Source organism: Centroberyx affinis, unplaced genomic scaffold (assembly GCF_046629955.1).
Source record: "Centroberyx affinis isolate AG114_WGS23_722 - 3 ecotype Tasmania unplaced genomic scaffold, CSIRO-AGI_Caff_v1 ptg005233l_1, whole genome shotgun sequence".
Taxonomy (NCBI): Eukaryota; Metazoa; Chordata; class Actinopteri; order Beryciformes; family Berycidae; genus Centroberyx; species Centroberyx affinis.
In genome coordinates this window covers 55,390-73,012 of record NW_027282606.1, presented here as the reverse complement: position 1 = coordinate 73,012, position 17,623 = coordinate 55,390, and the positions used below count along the sequence as shown (strand labels likewise).

The following is a 17,623-nucleotide window of genomic DNA, read 5'->3' as shown; positions in this document are numbered from 1 at the left end:
TTACAGTAATCTATAATAATACATCACAATGTATTAGTTGATTATATTTTGTATTAATAATCTGAATCTGCAAAGTAACTAGTAACATAAGTTATCAAATAAAGGTAGTGGAGTAAAAAGTACAATATTTCCCTCTGAAATGTAGTGGAGTAGAAGTATAAAGTAGCATAAAATCAAATAAAGTACAAGTATCTCAAAATTGTACTTAAGTACAGTATTCGAGTAAATGTACTTAGTTACTTTCCATCTCTGGATGTGTGAGCCTTGAGTAGTAGCCCAGCAATCCTGAGCGCTTCCCCACCATGAAGTGTTTTTAAACAGAGTCTGAGAGATCAGCTGGTGGTTGGACTAATGGAACCTAATTGATGTATTCACTCTTGCTCACCCAACTCCGTCTGCCCTTCAGTTCGCCACACATGTGAAGTAGTGCTGTGTGTGGGCGACTGGCCTAGTCCGCTCCTGCAGAGAAATCAAGCGGTCTAATTTAACATCTCGGATACCACACAAGGCTTGTTTATTGATTTGTTGCCTTCTAATCCCTAATCAAGCAGGATGATTTATTTCTGCTCCTGTGGATTTCAAAACTGCTCCTTTCAGTCCAACGCTCTTTTGTCTCCAAAGCTCGTCTTATGATGCACCAACATGTGAACAGCATACAAGTCAGAAAAATTTGTAATTGAGGTTACACCAAGATACAATTTTGAGAAAGTATGATATAATTTCTTGGAAAACAGATAAGAGGCTGGAATGCTTTTCAGCTAAATTAAAGATTGTGGGGTTGGGCACTCTTTGGATAAAAAAGTTCCTTTGATAATCATGGAAAAAAGAGAGGTCCAAGGTACTCCAAAGATCTGCTAAAAAGCCTTGAAATGGTGCTATATACAGTGGTGGAATAAGTACTCAGATCTTTTACTTAAGTAAAAGTAGAAATACCACAGTATAAAAATACTCTGTTACATGTAAAGGTCCTGCATTCAAAATGTTACTTAAAGCAACAAAAGTAAAGTACTCATTATGCAGAATGGCCCATTTCAGAATAATACAGTATATATTATATTATTGAATTATAATTATTGATGCATTAATGTGTAAGCATCACTTTAATGTTGCAGCTGGAAAAGGTGGAGCTGATTTCCACTACTTTATATACTGCTGGGTAGCTTACAATAATCTATAATAATACATCACAATTTATTAGTTGATTATATTTTGTATTAATAATTTGAACCTGCAAAGTAACTAGTAACTTAAGTTATCAAATAAAGGTAGTGGAGTAAAAAGTACAATATTTCCCTCTGAAACGTAGTGGAGTAGAAATATAAAGTAGCATAAAATGGTAATACTGGTAATGGTAAAGTACAGGTACCTCAAAATTGTACTTAAGTACAGTATTCGAGTAAATGTACTTAGTTACTTTCCACCTCTGGCTATATACTAGGGCTAGAATGACACATGGGTTTGCTAATGTCCGTGGGTGATTAGCATTATCCAAAGTATAGATAAAATAGACCTTTTAGTAATCCAAAATTGGTGCTGGTTTTTATTCTATGGCCTGTAGATTCATAACTTCTGAAAACAAGTCTCAATCTTCCTCATTAGTGAAGTCCATTACGAATCAAAACTTAAAAGCGCAAAACTCTTTAGCTGTCAGGCTAACTTCGCTCACTTCCTTTGTCAACAAAACAAGTTAGGCTTGAAGCCTTGTGAGTCTTTTTGACAAATTTATTTTACCAATCCCCCTAAACTAACCAACCAACCAGCCTTAGAGCTGCTACAAGTTCTCATTATCTCACCTTTAGGATAATGCTAGTTGCCTACACTGACTTAACACACTGTATGCTAAAGCGTTAGCATGCGTACCAGACAGAATATCTAGACACAGAGATGATTTTGGTGCCATTGCTCTCATCACATATTGGGTAAGGTGACCAATGAGCAGCGTTACCAACTCTTTTGTAAGTAAAGTAGATATTGGCTGCCTGAAAAGTTGCTAAAAGTTTCCAGATGGCGGCATACACTAATTTGCATATCAATATATTTGCTACAGCTCCTGCTCTCAATGGATTCCATTGTTTTCTATAGTCTGAAAAAGTCACTAGATTTGTCACTGGTCACTTAAGAGGTAAAAAGCAACCAGTGTGCCTATGGACCTTATTCACACGGTGGCCATTTTGAACACTTGGGGTGGGAAACTTACTTGGAAGATTGGCACGTTGCCTGGCAGCTTAAACACATGTGAGGACAAAATACAGATAAACCTAACAGTTACAAAATTAGCTAGCAATTTTGAGAGCAACCACAGCGACTTTTTTAATTTGGCAGGGAAGTTAGTTTACTAATTAGTTAGTAAGCTACTAGCTAGCTACCTAGGCTAGACTGGCAGCTAGTGATAATGGACTAAATATATTAAAATGTAACATCCCTCTGAATTCTTGAGTTCCTTTCATTTCAAATATGTTTTTCAGTGGAGAATCTGTGAAATGACAAATGTTTGTATGATCCATCTTGCTTCACAACAGTAGCAGAGAGCTGGACTCGCTCTTCCAGGTAGCGTTTCCCACCCCATAGTCTTCAAAATGGCCGCCATGTGAATAAGGTCAATGGGCCAAACTCCCAAAAAGTCATGTAGTTCTTGAAGTCGTTGTTCCATGAGTCTAACCGCAGGGACAGCTATAGTTTGCTTAGAAAGCTCATGTTAGGAGTATGCAGAAGCAAGATATATGAAGTTTTCCTACAAACAGCTTAGATGTTGGTAGTATAAGCCAAGGAGGGGAAAGCAGTATAATAGACTGTTAAGGTAAGAGCATTGGCTATTCTTCCTGGGGTCCACCACACATACAGTCATACACACTTATACACACTATAACCACATAAACACAACAAACAAAACAGCTCATCTCATTAAATTAACAATCAAGTAGCCTACATACGGAAGAGAAACAATATTGTCATCCTTTCAACAGACATTAAGCCAAACACAAAAATTATAAATCAATCACAGTTCCTCAAGAATTAATAGAAAACTTGTAAATCCATGTCTGAATGACCTTCTTAAATTATATATTTATCCAGCCTGCGCTTTCACACATGTAATTCCAAGAAAATAGGGTATTAAAATACATTTCTCATTCTCTGCTAAGGGGATTTCGACCTTTTCTACTCTTCACCCAGGTATTTCTACTTTCACCCAGGCTGAAAGGTCAGGAGGTCTAGCTGGAGAGACTCTAGACCAGACCTTGGCATTAGTGCTTAGGCAGCTTAGGGGTAACTGTGGTTTATTTTAAATGATAATCATAGATGGAATCCCATTTTTGGAAACACCGTAAAGGGTACAAATCGTCCCAGAGACAGAACAAGACGTATCTGTTGGTGTCATGTATGTATAAGTGTAACAAATGGAACCGAGGACTTGGGGGGACATTTCGGTCGGAGGGTCCAGTCCCAGTCGGTGAATTCAGTCACCTTGTCTGCTCTCTCCCGCCGGCCAGACTGAAAAGATCAAAGCTGTCTTCCGTGAAGCAGAAGTCGCCCGTCGAGGCGGCTATCGGGTGGCTGTCCGGTCGAGAGAGAGGGCACAGTGGGGTGGAGAGTTCTACCATGTCACCATGGTCTAAATGTTGTTTCAGGGGCTTTTCCACCCTGACAAGCATAACATTCTGGGGGAAATACTGAGTACTTGGATCTTTTTTTTTTTCCCCTCAATTGAATTTCTTTTGTTAGCTACTTCATACAGATCAGTATGAAACCACTTCACTTCATCTTCTAATACTCAAGCTCTCCCCCAAATAAAGACTCTCTCTCTCTCTAGATTGAAACTGCTTTAAAAGTAAAATGCAAGGTTGTTGTTCTACTCCACCCCTGAAAAGAGAAGTGTACCGCTCTGCCCAGTGTATATACACACACACACACACACACACACACACACACACACACTCCCCCACGCCGGGTCTTCCATTAGCTGGCCATGGGAGGGAAAGTGGTGGAAGTAATCCTCCCACACTCGGTGCTCTCTCCCTGCTTCTGTCACCTTATTCACCGAAGGATAAAATCAAATCAACATTCATCCGTTTCTCGTAAAAAGGGAATTTTATTTTCGCACCACAAGTCTGGGGATGTAAATGATGTGCTGAACTCTAAACCATGTCACGAGTCAATTCAGTGCAACACCCATGTATGTACAAGAGTGACACCGAGGTAGAAAGTGAAACACTCATCATCCCTCCGTTGTAATTTGTGAGGATAGCTGGAATTATGTCTCTAATTTTGAGTCAGACGGACTTGCGGTGTAGGAGTTAGGGTCCTTTACATGTTAGACATTTTGACCTTTAATTATAGCACCCCCATCTGGCCAATTCGTGTATTTATTTATTTATTTATTTTTTACATCAGAACAACAGTGCCAAAAATGCATCATCCTTTTCTTTTTTTTTGCATCATGCCTTTTCCACACCCTGCGTACATGCTGTTATATTTAATATGTTTTATTCTCATAGTTCTAATATGTTCTAGTGTGTGTAATTGTTGCTTGTGTTTTGTTTAATACTCCTCATTATCGTGTTATAGTTTTCTGCTGCAACAAATCAACTTCAGGATTCGACTTATGTGAGTTTTTGAAGGCCGATACTAATTGCCATATTTTTGGATTGAAGCTGCCAATAATATATTATTGTAACAAATTTTGCACTGTATATTTCAATCTGATCATTCTCATGCTAAAACAAAATCCCCCCCAAAAAAATCCAAGTATTCAGCGTTTCCACCAGAATGTTATTCTTGTCAGGGTGGAAAAGCCTCTGAAACAGCATTTAGACCATCATGGGACACTAAAACTCTCCACTGAAAGACAGATCCTCACCTCTATCATATTGGCATTGGGCAACATTGACCGGCCAATATCGGCCTCATATATTAGCAAACTAAAATAAATCGGCTTAACTCTAATGCAAAGTGAGCATCATGTTCACATTAGCAGACCGGTCACTTAAAGACAGAATTCATGTGAATTTTAAAAATGTAGACCTATGTATTCCACACATGAATGTTTTCTTCTGTTTCTTCCTCTTCTTCTTCTAATAATTAGGTTAGTGAATAGCATGGCTTTCTGATGTGGTCGTTTTCACTCTTCCCTGTGCAAAACCTAAGTGAATCTGAATACCTGTCATTTTTTTGACATGAAAAGGTCAAACTGAAAAATAGTGAATATTGGTCCAAAATATCAGCTATCGGCAGCCTCAGTCCAAATATCAGCATCGGTATCAGTATCAACCCAGATCAGTTGAACCCTAGGAAAAACACACTTAACACACTGTCACGCTCAATGGCATGCCTAATCCTCTGGAAAATGCATGTGCCATGTAAGCACTAGGAGGAATTATTTTCACACACACACACACACACACACACACACACACACACACACACACACACACACACACACACTACGGTTACCAACTGGCTTCTGAATGATTTGTATAATTACAGGTTCTCAATTTAGAAACGGTTATGTCATTATATGTGTTTATGATTATGTACTTTTGTATTGTTCGTTTTTCAATCAAATAATTAATAGTTATTATAGATACTGATGATCATTTACTGTCATAGTACATGTTTTCACACCAAAAAATTAAGAAATATTATAGATATGAGTGATTATGTATTGTTGTATCATACATGTGTTTGAATCAAATAATTTATCAAATCCATTTGGTTTGAATGTATAAATTCTTGTTAATTTTTGAACAATGGACATTTTGCATACCTACCGCTTTGGAAATATTGTTGCTGCCAAAAAGTCCCTGAATTTATTATAACAATATAAAATATTTGTGTTACCCATTTGGCTTTGAAACCATTCATTCCTCTGAATATAAACCTGAAAACTAAATTTCTCAGGAAATGTTCTCCACAATCCTACAAGACAAAATAAAGTGAAATCTTACTGATATTGCCAGCAGCATGTCAGGTGGCTGATGTGTTAAAATCAATAGACAATAAATCACTAATAAGCGCTGAACCTTGCCCTCCAGGCGGGGGGTCTGCGTGTGTAAGGCTCCAACAGACTTCAACACACACACACATATATACACACATGCACTCTCTCTGCACTGGGGAATAAGCTGTGTGCTCTCAGTAGTGATTTGTATAATGAATGTAGTCATTTATATTCAGTGCCCGTTTCTGAAGTGTTGCACACTTGATCTCACGCTTGGTCATCTGTTGTCACTGAGTGTTCAATACACACTGCATCACTATTGGGGCTAGACCGATATATGGAGCCGATATTGTCCTTTTATTAAAAATCAGATTTGGTCCAGTCAGTGTCATCCACCTTTGATATGATGGATATGATGCAGTTTGATTAAAATTTTATTGAAATCTGATGGAAATTTTGATCACATTCCGAGAACAGTATCAAAAAACCCATAAAAATAAATAAATCACACAGCAATCTGTGAGACTAAATCTGTATCGTGACCATATATGGGTGTAACTATTTTTTTTTTTCCATCTCACCTTCTGGTGCAGCTCAGAGAGATTCTGGAGGATTTCGTCAGCATCCGCATTATGACAGTAAATCCTTAATAACATATTGCAGTTGTCATGTGAAAACCTTGTAACTCCAATCTTGCTTCCAACACTTCTCATATTGCATAATACTGTATTTGTAAAGAAGCAAAAAATGATTATTTCAAAGCCTGGTTGAACTAGGAGTGAGCTAAAAATATCTAGCTATTTTTCCATGACTTTTCCATAACCTTCCATAACTAAATCAGATTGTTTCCATGATCTAAACATGTTTGTTTATGTTGGTTTGTTTATGTTGTCTTTCAGGCTGGTTTACACTCCAGTTGCACCGAAAACCATCTAATGCAATAAAGGTGTCAAACAAGCTGGAATAACAAAATAAAATAAAAAAATAAAAAAAATAAATAAATAAATAAAAACAAGCAATAAAATAAAAAAATAAAATAAAATAAAAATAAATAAATAAAATAATAATAATAAATAAAAATAAATAAAATAATAATAATCATAAAAAAAAAAAAACAATAAATAAATGAATAAATAAATAAAAACAAGCTGCCGCAATATTAATAATAATAATAATAATAATAATAATAATTTTTTATTTTTGGGTGAACTACTCCTTTAATGATCCATTTGTAAAATCCCATGATATTCCCTGACTTCCCAGAGAATTGTCTCATAGACATTCCAAAGACATTCCAGGAATTCCTGTGTTTTCTCACAATAATTCCATGTACGACTCAACATCCATTCGATTATAGCATCAAAATTTCAGTTGAGACACCCTGCCAGTAATCCTATCCCAGTGGTTCTCAACGTGGGGTCCGGGGACCACCAGGGGTCCTTGGGGGGGGGGGGTTCCAGGGGGTCCCCAGCAAATTGATGAATCGTTAAACTTCAGCATTATTTCATTTACAAGAAGTTAACAATTAGAGAATGTAGAAGAATGACTGTTTTGATCATAGTTTCTCTGTTATCTCTCTACCTACAATACAGACAGGCATGGAATTCTGGACAAAATCATATCTGACAATAAAAATATTCTCAGATTTTGGTCCGAGAGACAAAATCTCATCAAATGGGGGTTCTAATGTGGCTCTAATGTGGACTAAATTAGGGGTCCTCGATATGAAAAAGGTTGAGAATCACTGTCCTATCCCACTTCAAGCAACGTCCGCCACCCAAAGCACAAGTGTAAACAAGTAAACATGAATGACACACACTGCACAAACACTCACGACTCCACTGACAAAACGAGTATGCGAGTGTTTTTTATTGCCACCGGTGTTTTCCATTACATGTAACTCCATGTCACTGATTTACAGAAGAATGAAGGAGAGGGCTTGTCTGGAATCACGATGAGGGAGGATGCATGTGTGAGCTCATCTCCTCTGTCATCCAGGTGTGTGTGTGTGTGTGTGTGTGTGTGTGTGTGTCACTGCGATTTCTGTTTCTCCCACTGCTCTGGCGTGAGGGTCTTCTGTTCGAACGCGTGGATCTCCTTCAGCTCCTCGGCTAAGCAGGCGTTCACCATCCTGACGGACCAGAGCACAGATACACTTTTCCTTAAATTTACATTAATTCACCCCTTAATTCATGCAAAATCCCCTTAAAATCCTGTTAAGGGCGTTATTAACGAAGGAGACCCCATCAAAACCTCCTTAAACACCCCTTAATGTTTGACTGCTTACTTTCTAATTTAATGTAAAATTCAGGGAGACAGGAACTTCCCATTAATAACTCATTAATAACTTGTAAACCTGCACAAAAGGCATTAAAAATCCCTTAATTTCTAGTGTCTCCATAAATCAACCCATGAATAAATCCCTTAAAACCTATGATACTAACCTTACTGTTTTAAAGCTGTTATATTTTTAATGGAGAATTGATGTTTATGTAATGAGAAATTAAGGACATTTCAAGGATATAGTTAAGGGGTTTAGTTTCCTATGACTATTGTGATATTGATTTTGTCCATATAGCCCTTCAGGTTAGGGCTGGGAGATATGGTTGAAATCAATATCATGATAACCATAAGAATCTTTTGCGATATATCGATATATATCCATTCTGTACCTGTGTCTCTGTAAAAGTTGTTTGCCCTCAAACTGGGACGACACTATCAGGACTTTGAAGCTGGCAGCACATCGGTTGGGTGACGTATCCTCCACTTCCTGGATAAGACAAGGTACACGATGGAGCCATCAGGGTCACAGGTCATGACCAAACATCCAGAGGTTACTGTCATGATGGTGATGCTTAATTATGTATGATCTGGTGTTTCAGCCTGGGTGAAACCTCCTAACCAGCATAGGTCAGGGTTCAGCTTCTGTATTTGGGTTGACTTGAAATTCACCTTTTGTATTAGGGGATAGAGTGTTATACCAAACGCCATTCAAAAATCATTAGGCCCAAAAGTCATTACATTTTTTATGCTGCCTTGCTTGTCGGCAGAAATACATACATCGGTTCAGCATACATTCAATTAAATAGCACTTATTTCAGTAATATTTCAACTTTCACATTTGGGTAGCCTTACTTCCATCATCATACACCGAGCAGGGCAGGGCGGTAGCGAGCAGTGTGTACCGATTTAAAAACATTTTTTTTTTATGTTTTATTGATATAAAGTGCTGCTTTGTGGATTATCTATATGCCGATTTTTCCACATATATATTATATGTTCATAAAAGCTCCAAGGTACGTTCTACCAGGTGTGTAATATGCCGATAAACGAGGCAACGTTAAACTGCCAAATTTCTGAATGGAGTTTGGCGTACAGGACAGCGCATATCGGGGCTACGCTGTGCTGGGAAAACATGTGCTTCAAATATTAGCTACCAACCTACCACATGCACCGCTCCGAGCTCCTTGATGAGTTTCTCCCGGATGTGATCAGCTGTTATGGCCATATCTGCAGGAACAAAACACGCGTTGTTGTAAGTTATCAGCTGTTAGAATGGGATTCTGAATTGATTTTCATAGATATTTTCAGATGTGTGTTACAGCAGTCGGAGATAGACAGAATAATACCAGAAGTAATGCTTGTTTGCCTTCACAATTAAAGCATCACTACACACAGTCGTCAATGATGGTTTTATTTTGAAAGTTATTCGCGGAAGTCATTTAGTGTATTCTGGTTAACTTGACGCTAGATAGAGGGTTAAAGACCGGCGCATGAAGGGGTGGGATTAATTGACCAGGAAGCGAGGAAATATCCAATCGCATTGCGGCATAGACCAACAAGACCAATCACATCCAGTGTGTAGAAAACATGGGCGGGGTTTATTTTTTGAAGCAACGAATCATAAGAGAATATTCGGGGTCCTTACAGCAAGATGAACGTACACGTTTTGACTGATTAATATAAACAAACTAAAATGATGTGATACGGGTTCGTCCACTTTAAAGGTAAAGCATTACCTATTCCAAGTATTATTTATAAATTACACTTTTTTATTTTGTAATTATTATCTGCTAGTGTTCATTTTTTAGAAAAGATTTTATCAGGCAAATCGGCGAACTACTAAATCTCAAACGCCGCACTGTTTTGTTTACAGTTACATGCTAACGGTTAGCTGCCGTTAAAGTTAGCTGTAATTTGCATGTGTACATTTTATAATGTCATAGAGTAAATAGTAGTAATATTGCCATGGCAACAGATACATTGAATTGGCGGAAGTATATGCTTTATCTTTCGTTTTGTTTTAACGCTAGCTAGCTAAGCATAACGTTATTGCTTGCTTATGTGCAGGCTGTAAATTAGTTATATCACCGTTTACAGCCGTTATTTGGCTGTATTCAATATTAGCGACATGGAGTTTAATTAAACTCTGCCCCGGGTTTGTCTTACTGATAAGTTCTCTTCATGCACAATGGTAGTAGAGGTAGAAAGCTTCTTTGGTGTGTACATGCTGTACTGCACCAATCCGAAGTTCAAAGGTCGTATCTACATCGGGTTCACCGTGAACCCCGAGCGGCGGATCGGACAACACAATGCTGGGCGGCACAGAGGGGGGGCCAAGAGGACCAGTGGGAGAGGACCGTGGTATGTATGACCTTATAACCTATACTGCATTAACGTTACACGGTGCATTGTAATCACCTCATGTGTAATAATCTGCATATTCCTTTGTAACACACAGGGAGATGGTTCTCATCATCCACGGCTTTCCTTCTGATATCGCTGCCTTGAGGGTAAGCCGGTGTTTACCTGAGTATCTTTATCAGGGAGGAAAAGCCTCTGAAACAGCATTTAGACCATCATGGGACACTAAAACTCTCCATTGCAACCCAGACTATTGAAATTATTTTAGTGTCAACAGCTCTTTAAGGCAGAGTGACCCACCACCTATTCAACTCTGGTATACATTATTAAATAGATAATTAACAATTGTATAAATAAATTGTGCAAAGATAGGATTTGTTGACGGTAAGCAATGCATTAAAAAACACCGGCCTTATCTTTTAAGTAGCTGTGGTCAGGGAGGAACCTCCATCATATCAGAGGTGGATGACACTGACTGGATGATATCTGATATTTAATAAAAGGACAATATCAGCCTGATATTGGCTGTTCCAAAGTCCACATTAAAAACAAGAAGTGCGTGGGTCTTTGCCTTCAGGGTTTTGACACTTTGGATCCTGAAGAGCTCAGGCTGCTAAATACAGGTTAGCTGTGTTAGTCCTTTAAAACGTCTGAAAGATCTCACAATAACTTATTTAAATTAGGTTTTTTGGTTGGTACATTGGCCTTAAATCCAATTCCAGGCAGCATTCTCAAATTTGGCTTAATGAAACCTGCAGATTCCCTGCAAATCTGTATCTTTAAATCAGTGGTTCTCAACGTGGGGTCCGGGGACCACCAGGAGGGTCCCAAGCAAATTGATGAATTGTTAAACTTCACTATTTCATTCACAAGAAGTTAACACAATTAGAGAATGTATTAGAATGACTGTTTTGATCATAGTTTCTCTGTTATCTCTCTACCTACAATACAGATACTCATGGAATTCTGGACAAAATTATATCTAACAATAAAAAATATTCTCAGATTTGGGTCAGAGAGACAAAATCTCATCAAATGGGGGTCCGTGGCTCTAATGTGGACTACATTTGGGGTCCTTGATATGAAAAAGGTTGAGAATCACTGCTTTAAATCACTTCTTAAAACTCATTTGTGTTGACTTTTGCTTTCACGCTTTCATGACCTTTTCATGATTTTAATTGTCCTTGACCTCCTATTTATGCCTTAATTTTATATTTTATATCCCTTGCTTTTGCTGGAGATTTTATATGTTGCTTTTTTTGCAACTGTGTTTCAATCCATAAACGATGCTAAATCATGTTATCATATGATCCTCTCAGTTTGAGTGGGCGTGGCAGCACCCCCACTCCTCCAGGCGCCTGTCCCACGTCTCGCGGCGCTCCAGGAAGGAGTCCAGCCTGCAGTTCCACTGGCGGGTCGTGTCCAACATGCTGCGCGCGGCGCCGTGGAGCCGCCTGCCGCTGACCGCCCGCTGGCTCAAACAGGAGTACAGGCTGGACTTCGAGCCCAGTCTCCAGCCGCCCCTGCACATCCCGATCGCGTTCGGAAGCGTCAGAGCCAAGAAGAAGAAGAAGCCGCCGCCGCCGCCGTCGTCGTCTCGGCCCGAGGAGGAAGAGGAGGAAGAGGAGGGGACAGTGAGGTGTTCGCTCTGCAGAGGGCCGGTCAAGGTAGAGCTGCTGTCATTTACAGATGATGATGATCTCGTTCAGGTTAAGTTCCGTTTTAGTCTCAAACATAGAATCAGTTAAATACAACCTGCATCAGTATTATTGGCTTTTTATTAGAAATCAGATCTGGTCCAGTCAATGTGGTCCAGCTCTGATATGATGGATATGATGCAGTTTGATTGATTACATATTTATTGCAGAATTGATCAATACTACACTGGTTGTCTATGGCAGTGATTCTCAACCTTTTTCATATCAAGGACCCCTAATTTAGTCCACATTAGAGCCACAGACCCCCATTTGATGAGATTTTGTCTCTCGGACCCAAATCTGAGAATATTTTTATTGTTAGATATGATTTTGTCCAGAATTCCATGACTATCTGTATTGTAGGTAGAGAGATAACAGAGAAACTATGACCAAAACAGTCATTCTTCTAACTTCTTGTAAATGAAATAATGGTGAAGTTTAACAATTCATCAATTTGCTGGGGACCCCCTGGAACTCCCCCAAGGACCCCTGGTGGTCCCCGGACCCCACGTTGAGAACCACTGGTCTATGGGAAGACCTTAACCTGAACTGATTCTAATGAGAAGTTTGAATGAATGTATTGTTATTGTTAGTAGTAGCAGTAGTAGCAGCATCAGTATTGGTTTTTATTAGTATTATTATCATCCTCGGTTTCAGTGGAGTTTTAGTGTCCCATGATCCAAATGTTTCAACCTGATAAGAATACATTTCTGGGGGGGCACACACCCAATACTTGTCAATTTTAGGAATTTTCCGGCATGAAAATGGTCAAATTTAAAGATTATTGTCATAAAATATCAGCTATTGCCAGCTGCAATCCAAAAAATTGGCCTTGAAAAACCATATCAGTCAAACCCTAGTTGCTGGCTTCACATTTAGGTGAGAGAAAAGGAGAAAAAAACAAGGCCTGGTCATCAGTTTACTGCAGTGATTCTCAACCTTTTTCATATCAAGGACCCCTAATTTAGTCCACATTAGCACCACAGACCCCCATTGGATGACATTTTGTCTCTTGGACTCAAATCTGAGAATATTTTTATTGTTAGATATGATTTTGTCCAGAACTCCATGACTATCTGTATTATAGGTAGAGAGATAACAGAGAAACTATGATCAAAACAGTCATTCTTCTACATTCTTTAAATGCGTTAACTTCTTGTAAATGAAATAATGAATTTTAACAATTCATCAATTTGCTGGGGACCCCCTGGAACCCCCTCAAGGACCCCTGGTGGCCCCCGGACCCCACGTTGAGATCCACTGGTTTACTGTATAGCTTTGATTAAATTAACATAAAGAGATTTACACAATACTAGTGACATTAAGCCTCCTATAGGACTTCAGAACTTGTTTGGTCGTCAGGGAAACCGCCCACCAACCCTCTTCTCTCTCCCCCCCCCCCCCCCCCCCCCCTCCCCTCCAGGCGTCAGAAAAGCTGAGCTGTTTCCACCCGTCCTGCGGCGTGAGCAGCCACCTGCTCTGCCTCGCCCGGCACTTCCTGAAGTCGGAGCCCGCCCAGCTCGTGCCGGTGGAGGGCCGCTGTCCGGCCTGCCGCCACGCGCTGCTCTGGGGGAACCTCGTCCGCCACAAACACGGCTGCTTCGGAGACCTGGAGGAGAACCCGCCGTCTGCGTCCCAAGTAAGTCAGCGGGACGCACAGGTGTGTGTGTGTGTGTGTGTGTGTGTGTGTGTGTGTGTGTGTGAATACAAGGTTTAGACGGATAAACGGGCCCAATATCGTCCTTTTTTGAGCTGCAACGATTAATCGATTAGTTGTCAACTATTAAATTAATCGCCAACTATTTTGATAATCGATTAATCGGTTTGAGTAATTTTTTAAGAAAAATAAGTCGAAATTCTCTGATTCCAGCTTCTTAAATGTGAATATTTTCTGGTTTCTTTACTCCTCTATGACAGTAAACTGAATATCTTTGGGTTGTGGACAAAACAAGACATTTGAGGACGTCATCTTGGGCTTTGGGAAACTCTGATCCACATTTTTCACCATTTTCTGACATTTTATAGACCAAACAACTAATCGATTAATTGAGAAAATAATCGACAATGAAAATAATCGTTAGTTGCAGCCCTAGTCCTTTTATTAAAGATCAGATCTGGTCCAGTCAGTGTCGTCCACCTCTGATATGATGGATATGATGCAGTTTGATTGATTACATATTTAATGTAGAATTGATCAATGTTACACTGGTTGTCTATGGGAAGCAGGGCTGGGGTCAGTTCATGAATTAACTCATCAATGTTCAAGGTGATGACTTGAATTGGAGTATAGTAGGGCTGGGCGATATGGTTGAAATCAATATCATGATAATCATATGGATTTTTTCTCTATATCAATATATATCACGATATGGTTCATGTATGCAAAATCACGTTAAACAATCAAATTAATGTTCATCTCATTGAACCGAATGGTAATGTTAGGTGTGATGTCAAACAAAACAGAAATATTCAAATAATATTCCTACCATACCTCATTTTATGAGAGTTTTTAAGTAAAATTTGCTTGTCATCATCAATTCAGACCGCAGAAATGTGTGTCACAATATCAAAATATCTTCATATCATCACGATATGATTCCACTGAAAGACGATAAACGATAATATTGAATTATCGCCCAGCCCTAGAGTATAGTTTTTTAAAATATTCAATGAAGGGGCATTTTTACATTTTAATTAGTAGTATAAATCCTCCAGTCAAGAACCCCCCCCCCCAATGGATAAGTATGAGGTAGTGCATTCAGCTCAGGAAGGTTCAGGCTGCCTTCTGATTTGCCTAGAGCTACACTGTAAGTCAACTCGTGAGTGAGTTTGGTCCCTGATGTGCTTCCTCATTTCACTGTCAGCATTTCCTACAGGAAGTGTGTCAGGTGGTCGTGGCTGAATAACCTAAATACCCAAATGAAAGAACGCACACGCTTAGTGCTTTCTGTCTTGCACGTCTGTTTTAATGTGCAAGGGTTAATACTCTTGATATATATATTTGTAGGCTCCCAAAATAAAATGCCCTTCATTGGGTACAATGTCGCTCATGCCCAGCAGATGTCACAGTTAGACCTTCAGTTCAACATGGCATACAGTCTCAATGAAAATGAATACATGTATAATGGAGTTTTGGCTTTTCTATTTAGAGTTTTACAGTCAAGGCGGAGAGGGTTTTTTCTCTGAAGAATGTCTTGCATTAGGCTACATTTTAAATGACCAAATATGGTCATTTAAAAAGGCAAAATCAGCAAAAGAGTTTCCACTGACATGTATGCATCCAATCGCCTGACCCCGGTACTGACCTTCAGAGATAGAGACAGACAGAGACAGAGAGAGAGAGAGAGAGAGAGAGAGAGAGAGAGACAGGGAGAGACAGACACAGAGAGAGAGAGAGAGAGAGAGACAGACAGACAGGGAGAGACAGACACAGAGAGAGAGAGAGAGAGACAGACAGACAGACAGGGAGAGACAGACATAGAGAGACAGACACAGAGAGAGAGAGAGAGAGAGACAGACAGACAGGGAGAGACAGACATAGAGAGACAGACAGAGAGAGAGAGAGAGAGAGAGAGAGACAGACACAGAGAGAGAGAGAGAGAGAGAGACAGACAGACAGGGAGAGACAGACATAGAGAGACAGACACAGAGAGAGAGAGAGAGACAGACAGACAGGGAGAGACAGACAGAGAGACAGAGATAGAGACAGACAGAGAGAGAGAGGGAGAGATGGATAGAGAGAGAGAGACAGGGAGAGACAGAGAGAGAGAGAGACAGATAGAGAGGTAGATCCAGACATAGAGAGATAAAAAGACACACAGATAGAGGGAGACAGAGATAGAGGGAGAGATGGACATAGAGAGACAGTGACATAGAGAGACAGAGACAGAGTAAACTCTCATATTGATTTGATCATATTGAGTAACTCATATTGATTGAACCCTATTGTGAATAATTTCCCCATGGGGGTCATTAAAGTGTCATCTAATGCACTGAGTTATGGGATGTGGGCAAAGTGGTTGTAGGTCAAGACAACTTCCAGGGATACTTCACCCAAAAAAAAAAAATAACACCACAAAGTTTATGTATTATACACATAATCCTCCAGATATCCCAGCAGTTGTTAGGTTTAGTAGCAGAGTTAATGACTCTGCATTTGTCTTACGTTATCTAGGTGACACTTGTTTCCTGTAGTGTTAGACAGCTCAACACAATAATGAAAATGAATAATGGCATGAACTGAAGCCTTGCTGTGAAATAGTGATAGAGAATGTCATTTTCCACTCAGTAAGTTAATTTGAAATGCGTAGTAAAGTAAAAGGGCTTGTGAGGAATTTAAACTAAAACCAAGCATTACAATCAGTTAACTACTGGACTGAACTAAAGAGCCAACAATTCTATATTGGTTACACGTTTATAACCAAGTCTAGTATTTCAGATGCTTGAATCCAATACTTCAGTTTATCAAGCCCTGACATCAAATGCATCAATTTAACATCATCTTGGTAGTTTTTGCTTTACTATTTTTGTCCTCTGATCTTCCACAGAGCCACTGGGCAGATGAACTGCAGATCTGAATGAATGGAGCCTCTGAATATTTAATTTTTATGAGAATTAAGTAGAATAATGTACCACTGAAGATTCCTTTTCTTACTTGTTAGGGATATACAGTAACTGAAAAAGCTTGACTGTCCCCTACCAGATATCTGTAAAGGCCTGACACATCTAGTTAGGATCCTACAGTACTGTAAGAACTGCCTATCTTACATTTTTATAAATGTGAAATTTAACTTTTAACCATGTTTGCTTATATGTATTTGATGTATTGAATATTTGTGTAAAAGAAAAACTTGAATTGTGGGATAAATAAAACATGAACTATTTTCTAAAAAATGTGTGGAAAACTAATTCAAAAGCTATTGATATTGATCCGTCCAGTGAAACACAACAGAGTTGATAGGAAGGTAAAGTATAATGGAAATCGTTCTAAATAAATAGAAAACAGACATTTGCATACACTAAATGCAAAAATGTTCCAGCCAATTATATATAGTTCCAGTAAATACAAGTTTATAAAGAAATCTGTTTTTGTAGAAGCACATGTCCAGTGGTTTGAAGGCTCCTGTGTTTGCCTTGGATCTGTTATTGAATATGTTCATGAACATGTTAAATGTCAGTTTCCAGGCTATTTTCGTGGCCTCATTCAAATGAATGGGAAGTAAAAAAACTGAACGCTACAAACTCGTCCAGCTGCATCCGATCTTGGTGATTAGTTTATATTCTGGTTTTCATGGTGGTCAAGTGCCAAATAACACCCATGTTAAAACTAAGTGGAATATTGCTTTAA

The 17,623-nt window shown here is 39.1% G+C and overlaps 2 protein-coding genes across 2 annotated transcripts; one reads left to right on the top strand and one right to left on the bottom strand.

Moving 5' to 3' along the window:
* Nucleotides 1-7,797: 7,797 nt before the first annotated feature.
* On the bottom strand, nt 7,798-9,534 carry LOC139666993 (bolA-like protein 2). Its single transcript, XM_071546360.1, has 3 exons — nt 9,381-9,534; nt 8,608-8,705; nt 7,798-8,066 (listed from the first exon to the last, which is right to left on the bottom strand). The coding sequence occupies exons 1-3, from the start codon at nt 9,441-9,443 to the stop codon at nt 7,967-7,969; spliced, it is 261 nt and encodes an 86-aa protein (XP_071402461.1). The 5' UTR covers nt 9,444-9,534; the 3' UTR covers nt 7,798-7,966.
* Nucleotides 9,535-10,164: 630 nt separating this feature from the next.
* On the top strand, nt 10,165-17,131 carry slx1b (SLX1 homolog B, structure-specific endonuclease subunit). The gene is made up of 5 exons (XM_071546357.1): nt 10,165-10,579; nt 10,677-10,728; nt 11,899-12,246; nt 13,700-13,915; nt 16,824-17,131. Exons 1-5 carry the CDS (start codon nt 10,407-10,409, stop codon nt 16,851-16,853), a joined length of 819 nt encoding a protein of 272 aa, XP_071402458.1. The 5' UTR covers nt 10,165-10,406; the 3' UTR covers nt 16,854-17,131.
* Nucleotides 17,132-17,623: the final 492 nt, after the last annotated feature.